The 9,508-nt window shown below is 40.0% G+C and overlaps 1 protein-coding gene and 1 long non-coding RNA gene across 2 annotated transcripts in view; both read right to left on the bottom strand.

Annotated features, from left to right (window-relative positions):
• Positions 1-9,508, bottom strand: part of EGF (epidermal growth factor) — an 83,192-nt gene that overhangs the window by 31,021 nt on the left and 42,663 nt on the right. Inside the window, exons 8-11 of the mRNA XM_012810342.2 lie at positions 9,454-9,504; positions 8,212-8,348; positions 5,117-5,265; positions 1,231-1,335 (exon numbers count right to left, since the gene is read on the bottom strand). Coding sequence (XP_012665796.1) covers positions 1,231-1,335; positions 5,117-5,265; positions 8,212-8,348; positions 9,454-9,504 — 442 coding nt within the window. The remainder of the gene's footprint in view (positions 1-1,230; positions 1,336-5,116; positions 5,266-8,211; positions 8,349-9,453; positions 9,505-9,508) is intronic.
• LOC111727897 lies at positions 1,526-4,999 on the bottom strand. The gene is made up of 2 exons (XR_002775331.1): positions 4,781-4,999; positions 1,526-1,734 (listed from the first exon to the last, which is right to left on the bottom strand). It is a non-coding gene; the product is annotated as an uncharacterized LOC111727897 (long non-coding RNA).

Here is a 9,508-nt window from a genome sequence, read left to right as displayed (position 1 = left end):
GGTTTGTTTTTATTTTTTTTAGACAGGGTCTCACTCTGTTGCTTACAGGCTGGAGTCCAGGGGCATTATCAAAGCTCAAACTCCTGGATTCAATCAGTCCTCTGCTTTTGCCTCCCCAGAAGCTGGAACTACATATTTCTGCCACTATGCCTGGCTAATTTTTTTTAGTTTTTTGTAGAAGCACAGGCTTGCCATGTTGGCCAGGCTGGTCGTGAACTCCTGGCCTCAAGCAATCCTCCCATCTTAGCCTTCCAGAGTGCTAGGATTAAAGGTGTTAGCCACCTCACCTGGCCCAAAAGAGAGCTGAATATCCACGAATTAGTGTTTGTGCTAAAAAATGCAATGAAATCTCATAGCCTGTTATTCTGTTAGCTCTATAAAATTCACCACATACGTAAATCCAGTGTAAAGGGAAAAAGATGTCTATCTGTTATCTAGTTTTATACAACATACTCCACTAACTCAGTTAATTTTTCAATTCCATAAATCAGGCACTTGGGCATCCTTTTTTAAACTTAATATGGCCAATATTAAATATATTTTTATTGGTCTGTTTAGAGACAGTTACATTATTCAGATGGCTCCAAATCAATTATCAGTCACTACCAAAATGTTATCTCCTGCAGACCAACATGAAATTTTCATTATAAATATAATAGAGTTGGGTCTTATCTTTGCTTTATAACAATTAGGAAGGAATCCTTTCTTCTCCTTAATTCTCTAACCTCTAACCCCAAATCTGTTACTAATTCACAATTAATAGGATAGCCTTTTAATCTTTCATAATTTCAGTTTTCTCTCCAAAATCCAGGAATAACCTATGACTTGATGTCATTTATGATTTTTAGAAATAGAATTCATAAGCCATACAACCCAAATATTCTTGTATGCTCAATAAACAACAATGAAGATTTTTTTAAAGAAAGAGATTCATGAACTTCAGTTGAATCAGTTAATGAATTATAGCTCATTTCTTTTTTTAAAAAAATTTAATTTGCTGAAAATAAAAGGACATATTAGCAAAAAAGGAAAATCAAATGACATCAAAAAGGATGAGGAATTCATGTGAGCCAGGCCATTTTGAAGATCTGAACAACCCTCATGGCTTTTCTTGGTTTTTGATTCCACTGACTGTCTGAGGTCTTCAGACAAATTTTGGACACTAGCATTTCAAACATGAATTGTCACATGACCTGTGCCAAGAGGTACCTTATTTTCATGAATACCTACTTGGCCACTGGATGAACAGCAATTCCTCGTGGTTGAGAGATGTTCTCCCTAATGATTATTTCTCGATGTTTTCCATTTAAATCACTCCCTTCGATGACAGATTTCCTAAAATGTATATAATATAAACAGGTTTGTTAGAGCAACTTTACTTTTCAAGCAAAAATACTTTTTTTCCCTGTTCCTATAACTCAAAGATAGACATTGTAAATGAGCTCCTATGTCTCTCCGTCTCCCTCTCTCTCTCTGGTATGTGCACACACACGCACAAATAGAATAGTGCCAACAACCACACAAGTTTAATTTTTTAAAACACAATCTTTTAATTAGCATTCTAATATTTATTCCAAGCAATTAAAATATACAATGACAAGACAAGGTCAAAGGGGCCTGAGCAGTGGGCTGGCAGGTACATTCTCTTCACAGCCTCCAATCTCCAGCTGGAAGCCAGAGCGGGGGCGGAGTCGGCTTCAGGGGACACAGATCACAGGGAGGAGGGAAACACACCTGTGCAAGGACAGCAGGTGGAGATTTATGTCAGCTTTAATTTTCTTCCATATGATTCTAAGGTAAGAGTGTACAGCCACCCTCAGTATCTGTGGAGAATTGATTCCAGACCCAAGTCCCTTATATCAAACAGTACAGTACTGGTGTATAACCTATGCACATCCTCCCATATACTTGAAATCATCTCTAGTTTATCTATACTACTCCTTACCGTATAAATGCTATGTAAATGGTGATTATACAAGTACTGCATTATTTCTTTTTTTTCTTTTTGCAGTTTTTGGCTGGGGCCAGATTTGAACCTGCCACATCCAGCATATGGGGCCGGCACCCTACTCTTTTGAGCTACAGGCACCCTCCCGTTATTTCTTATTTATATGATTTTTTATTGCCATATTATTATTATTAATTTATTCATTTCATATTTTTGAGCTAAGGTTGGTTGAACCCAAGGATGCAAACCTTGCAGATATGGAGGGCTGACTGTACTGAACTATTATTTGCTAATCTTTACCTTCTTTTCTGAGATAGGATCTCACTCTGTTGCCCAGGCTGGAGTACAGTGGAGCTATCAGAGCTCACTGCAGCCTTGAACTTCAGCAATCTTCCAGCCTTAGCTTCAAAAGTAGCAGGGTGGGAGATATTTTTGAACTTAACATGCCAAATCAGCCCTCACTCAGACACAACTGTCCCTGAGCCTCTTTCCTTGGTGGGAGGGTGGGCATTCTGAGGTCGCTTGTGTCCAGGGGAGAGAAAACTGTTAGTTCTAATCTCATTGCTCCGTGATCTCTGCCCAGCAGGAGGTAGGTGGTAAGAACTGAGACCCACATCAGCTCCTGACTAGAGAGCTGTCTCAAGGCAGGATTACTGGAATTAACTTTTAAAGCTTCCCAAGGTGTTCACCTAATAATACACTTCTATTTGATTCAGCCAGAGGCAAACCTGGAACCCCAGTGTTGGTAGGGGAAAGCAGGGACATTTGGGCTCACGTGAGTTCAAGCATCACTCTTAATTCAGTGGCCTGTCCTTCTCTTTATATCCATTACCTGATTGGTCCCAACGCCACTGAGCTCCTCCAAGAGGGAAAGCCACCCTGCTTCCAGAGTAAGACTTACGTATCAAGGGCCCTAGGAGAGCGACTTTTACCTTATAGGTGGCAGTTTTTACTCATGTCAAAAGAATGAGTAAATAGATATCTTATACTTTTTACCTTCTTGATTCTTTCATATGGGGCAATTGACTTCGGCAATCAGGATTCTTTAATACTAAATGATAACAGTGGCAATGGCATTTCGATTAGCTTCCTCCCTACAGTTAGATGTTAATGTGAATCCTCCTTCTCCTGGCACAGTACGGACTGTAAGCATCCCACTTTGGTTCTGTGTAATCTGATACCGTGAGATTGGAATCTCCATTATTTAAATGCAATTTCTAGGTAACATCAAGGTTTTTGAACTATAAACCTCTCATTTCCAGACAAATTAAAGGTTTTCCTTTAGCAGCTGGCTCTGGAGGGAAGAAGACTTGAGAAGGGCTTGTTATTACTTAAGTCAGTGAACAAGAGAATCTGAGGTCTGGTTCTCTGGGATGAGGTGGTTCCTACCTCCTGGAGGCACTGCCTGGGCAGTGGGTACCGTGGCACTATTAATCAAATACCATTAAAATTAGAGGTGTCTTGTGAATGTGGGAAAATATGACAAGAGCCTGCATCCTTTGAGTGCCTGAGAGTGCAGCGTAGTTGCCATCTGCTGTGCTGATCAACGTTTACCCTTCAGAGAACAGCCACACACAGCTCTGTCATTACGCACAGCTGACATGTAAAATGTCCTTTCATGTAGGTTCAACACAGAAGACACCATCATTATGATTTTTGTCATTGTTACAGCTGACATCCATTTTAATTTGGTGCGTGACTCTGAGTCAGGGACGTGCTAAGCCAACTCAGGTCGGGGAGGTGGGATATCTCGTGATTATCAGGAACGCAAGCTTCGGAAATGGTCATCTTTGAGTTCCAATTCCAGATCCACTCCCTGTTAACTGTTTGACCTTAGGAAAGTTATATTACCTCTCTGATAATCATTTTTTAAATATCTTTAGATTGGAGATAGAAGAACTTACCTTTTGAGGATTTAATGGTGTCGTGAATATAAAGCTGTGAGCGAGGTATTTGGTGCATTGCAGTTATTCAGTAAAAAGACACCCAAATAATGAAGAGATAAATGTATGGCTAAATGAACAAATGAATGAAAGACTGAATAAGTGAAAATATGCTCGCCTTGAACACAGAAGGGCCATGTTATTGATAACGATACATCACACCATACATCTGGTTCATTTTTTAAAACTTGTTTGTTGCTTATGGGTTATGCAAATTAAAAGAGATCTTACAGGACATACAAGCCCTACCCCCAGGCCTATAAACCCATCCCTGGGACTTCTCCCTGTGTGTTGGAACTGCTGGTTTCAGAGAAACAGGCAGTCCCCGGGTTATGAATGGGATAAGTTCTGATTGTTCTTAAGTTGAATTTGTATGTAAGTAGGAACAGGTACATTTACCTATTACCTGTACTCTGCCCATAAGTGTGGGTCCTACATCAGTCAGATGTTTGTGACTCGGGCACTGCCAGTAATCAGTTCTCCCTTGTTTCACTTTAATGAAGTTACACAGGTCCTGGATGTTCAGGACGGCCGCCATTTCCCCTCGGGCCTTCAGTTACCCTGAGCAATGTCCTGGAGCACACTGCGTCTCTACCGCTATCCTGTGAGGGACTCTCCGGAAAGTGGGCCCGTAGATTTTTCACTCATCACATGAGGGGGTTGGACTAGACTGGCTGAGCCCTGCAGCCCATTCCCACATGCCCTTTGGGAGCATACGCCCTTGATTTGGCAACTATTTCTGTGTGGCCTCACATTATTTCCTGTACTGATATTTACCTCAAGCATTTGCATGAGGTCTTTGCTGGAGAAACCTGCCTCATCTCCCAGCTAACCTAAGCTGACTGAAGACAGAGCAGGTCTTGGTCCTCGACTCTCTTGTGTTACCTACCGCAGATGCCCAGAGAATGTTTCCTGATTGTCTTCAGACAGGTTTAAGGTTTCCCTAATAATAACAGCCTGGTCTACAAAACACAGGCTATGTTCTAGGTCTCAGAAACCCTCCCCTGGACACACGTCAGCTGTGATGAAACGAGGCGCACCCTGCTCAGTGGGGAGGGGACAGGGCCGCATGGACAGCAACAGGGGACCTCTTTTTCCCAGTCCCAGCCAAGTGCCCAGCAATATTTTTCCTATGTTCAAAGTCCAGAGCAAAATCAGAAGCCAGTAGTATTTCTGATCCCCTCACTCCCTTCCCATGTGACTTGAAATTCAAGCAGGAACGTACCCTCTGTCTGTCCAGTAGAACCTACGGCCAATCCAGTCCACAGCGAGACCTTCTGGAACACCTACCGCCTCCTCGATGAGCCTTTCTCGCTGGGAGCCATCCATGTTCGCCCTCTCCAGCCACTTCAGGGCCGTGTGGGCAAAGTATATCTACAGAAGAGAACATAGGCATTTCTGATTTGTTCCCAAAAAACTAATGTGGAATATATACAAATGGGGTTAGAGGCTCGGCACCCGCAGCTCAGTGATTAGGGCACCAGCCACATACACTGGTGGGTTCGAACTCCACCGAGGCCTGCTAAAAACAATCACAACTACAACCAAAAAAAAGGCCAGGTGTTGTGGTGGAAGCCTGTAGTCCCAGCTACTTGGGAGGCTGAGGCAAGAGTTTCACTTAAGCCCGCGAGTTTAAGGTTGCTGTGAGTGGTTTTGCCACAGCACCCTACTAAGGGCGACATAGTGAGACTCTGTCTCAAAAAAAAAAAAAATGTGGTTAGAAAGTCCTTGGGTCATAAAAGCGTAATTAGCTTTGGAGATAACCACACCTGCAACTATGCTCCAACCAGACTGCTTCCCAGGTTTGTGTAACCTTAAGCAAATTACTCAAGGTCTCATAATTAGTTTCCTCATTGGTGAATGGGGATGAAAGTACCAAGCTCATTAGATTACAAAATAAGGGTACAGAAATCTTTAGCCCTGTCCCTGGCACATGTTTCCATTGCTGCTGGTAATTTATTAATCTCTGATCATTGGTTGGTGACGCAGCATTGAACCTTAGTGGCTTCTGAAAGGGAACAATGATTTGCACTTTAATGAAGGCTCCAAGCTAGGCTGTCCCTTCTACTGCTCAGTCCAAAGCACCCAAGTCAGGAGACACGGGTCCCTCCCCCAGTTTTGCCACTTATTTGCTAAATTGCCTTGAACAAATTGTTTAACCTCAGTCTTCCCAAGTGTAAAACTGAGGACATTATATTAGATGTTTCCTCAAGTTCCTTTTGTTGCAAACCTTATATGGTCACACACCATATAATGATGCTTCAGTCAATGGATCATGAATACAACAGTGGTCTCATAAAATTATAATAGAGCTAAAAAATTCCTATCACTTAGTCACTCTGCAGCCTTCATAATATCACAACACAATTCCTTTTTTAAAAATGAATTTAGTGTGTAGTCTAAAGTATACAGTGTTTATAAAATCTATAGTAGGGTATAGTAATGTCCTGGGCCTTCACAATCACTCACCACTCCCTCACTGACTCGCCCAGGCGAGCCCTATTCATGGTAAGGGCCATGTATATGTATACATTTAAAAAAAATCTTCTATACTGTATTTTTACTATCCCCTTTGTATGTTTAAATACACAAATACACCTACACAATATGCACCTAGGCTAGAGTATCTAGGTTTGTTAAGTTCAATCTATGATGTTCACAGGACCATGAAATTACCCAGTGATGCATTTGTCACTATCAAGGCATGCCTGTAATTCATTCTTGTATTATTTAACAGCACATACCTTGCAGGTGCAAAGTTATTTTTCAATCTAATACGCAGTGTATCAAATAGATACAAGAATTTCCTGAAGGCTGCAAAATGCTATGGGTCAGCGGATAACTTGATGAGGGCATTGCTGAATTTCAGCTGTGAGTACATATGTGTACACAAGCCTATAATCAATGATGATGGTATTTACAAAGTGGTAACTCATTAAATAACGGGTTATTCTTCTTTTCTGATAAAATAGAAAAGAGTATCTTTAACAAATACAAATATTGGCACTTATATTAAAATATACTTCATTATGATGCCACTTCTCAAACTCCAATGTCTATGTAAATCACCCAAGAATCTTGTTAAGTCACAGATTCTGATTCAGTGGTGAGGGGTGGAGCTTGAGAGCCTGTAGTTGCTCCAGGTGGTGTTGATACTGCCAGTTCAAAGACCACAGTTTGAACAGCAAAAGATGAGAACATTGATCAGAGCCACCCAGCCGCCTGACTTAAAATCCATTCTGTATCTCCTTATACACCTAATTGCAAAAATACAGACTGCACAGGAGAAAACTCGTTTGGTAATAAAACTAGTTTGGACTGATTTTTTTCTATTAAATATTTTATTCTGTTGATGTAACTGTTCTGTGGAACCATATAGATTCAGTTCAGGGAAGAGAAAGAACGATTGTTTGCTAGTGTTTAACTGCAAAACTTTAATTTGCTAAAGTAGTTATATTTGGCTCTCAGTCTAAACCTATTAAATCCAGAATCAATTTGTTTCACTCTGTCTCTTTTGGCCATTTACCAGACCGCTTCAAAGCAGGAAGAAACAAAAGCATAGAATCTTAAATTCTAGGAATTAATGTACCATGTAGCAATAATAAATAATTATGGAAGAGGACTAATAACTATAATTTTATCATTAGTGGGTGATTAATCTCCAAAAGACACTCTACCATCATTTCAAGCACATTCTAGCCTAGCACAAATACTACTAAGAAATTAAAGACCAAATTAAAGCCCAGTTGATTGGGTTGATAATTTAGAAACTGTAAATTATATATATAAACCTTACATAAGATTTTTGTGTAAATGATGTTAAGAGTGGTGCATTCCCACATAAGCCTTAAAACTTATTTTCCGTGATTTTCATGGCTAAGAGGTCACTAAATCTCCTTTCTCAGTGGCATATATTAAATTCAGATTACTAACCCTTATTTCCTATGTCCCAACCCCAACTCCCCACTTCTCCCATTACCAGCAAATCACAGAACTCTAGTTATGGAGTTCTTGCAATATGCTTGTCATTGTATTAGTCTCTCACTCTCATCTCCAAAGAGGAAACTAAACTGAGGATCAGGCACACTCTCCCTCAGTAAAAGAGCCACATCGTGGCAAGGACCAGGTTAGGGTTATGATGGCAGGAAAGTCCTTAAAATTTCTCAAATGATGCTCCAATGTCTATATTTAACTTGTTCTGTGGCTAATCATTTGGAGCTTAGCGGAGGATTTTCAAGTAGGCCAGGTCATCTGTTAGGATAAAATCCTCTACTCTGTCCTTAAAGTACATCCACATCTGCTCAAGAAACAAAACCATACCTTATTCTCCACGGGGTCGTGATCTAGGGCAAAAACCATTCCCATCTGCTGGCTGAGCAAGCTTCTGTAATCTGTTCCATCAAAATGCATGTGTCGAATATCATGAGAATTGGCAAACAGCAAAAATGGTTGTGGTCCTGTCAACCAAATTTCAAACATGACTGCATTTAAAACAAGCCTTCGCACCCAAGAGCACTTTCAACTCTCCCCTTTCACTGCACCCTCTTCCACAATTTCTGCAGTACTCATTTTCTTAATTCTCCCACCAGTGTGGTGCAGGCAAAGACAGGCAAGAAGACTTCCTCTTCCATGAGGGGACATAGTGCCAGAACTTCATCACTGGAATCTTCCCTTTCTAGGAATCTCTTTTATAAGCAAATTACTTACACATAGAGCCAGCACTAAATAATCAACACCACAGTTAAATAATGCAAGTCTTCAGGCTGTCCATCTCCTCTATTTACACATATTAAAACATTAATATTAGCAGATTATATACATTCATGTCTGAATTTTCAAAAGCTTTCCCCAGCCTGGGCTGAAAGGAAGACATGATTATTTGTGTTAATAACAAGATTCCTGACAATTTTCAGGACAAAGATTATGCCCTATTAACGAAGGCCCTGAGAAGTTAACAGTATTGGTGTTTCACTGGGGCCAGCCATATGTGACCATCTTTAAATTATCCCAGATTATAAGCATAATGAAACTTCAAAAGGGAGTAAATCAATTTGGCATAAATCTAGAATTTCCAAGGCTACTGAAGTTACAAGAGATGTAACATCAGAAGATGAAAAAACAGCTGAAGCATACAACTTTATGTTAAATTTTGATGTGAAAAGGACAGAATCTGTCAAAGTATTATGATTGTTATAGTCACTGAAGATATAAAAATAAGACCAATCAACAAATATTTATTAAATATCTCTTAACTATAAACTGTTCTGAGACCATTCTGATATGACTTTCTCAAATACTGAAAATGCCATACTTGACATTACAGCAAATTGTTGCCGGATGTTAATTAATTTACAAATATTCCTCAAAAACATGATTATTACTTATGTTGTTATTATTTATATTATTCATATTTGCAATGTGATTTGTTTTCCATTTCCCAAAATACAAAATCAGATTTTCTGTTCAGAAGCCAAAAGAAATTCAACTTTTCATCTTTCTAAATGAAATGTTTTCAAGCAATCGTGTTGCAGAGTCACACTTTCAGACAACTACGATGCTGACCTGAAGCTACACAGCTTTTTTTGTCCAGTTGAAGGTCATACCCAGGAAAGCAACC

Source organism: Otolemur garnettii, unplaced genomic scaffold (assembly GCF_000181295.1).
Source record: "Otolemur garnettii isolate 467f Iridium unplaced genomic scaffold, OtoGar3 scaffold00129, whole genome shotgun sequence".
NCBI classification, from domain to species: Eukaryota; Metazoa; Chordata; class Mammalia; order Primates; family Galagidae; genus Otolemur; species Otolemur garnettii.
The sequence above is the reverse complement of the archived record's forward strand: the minus strand, read 5'-3'. Positions and strand labels throughout refer to the sequence as shown.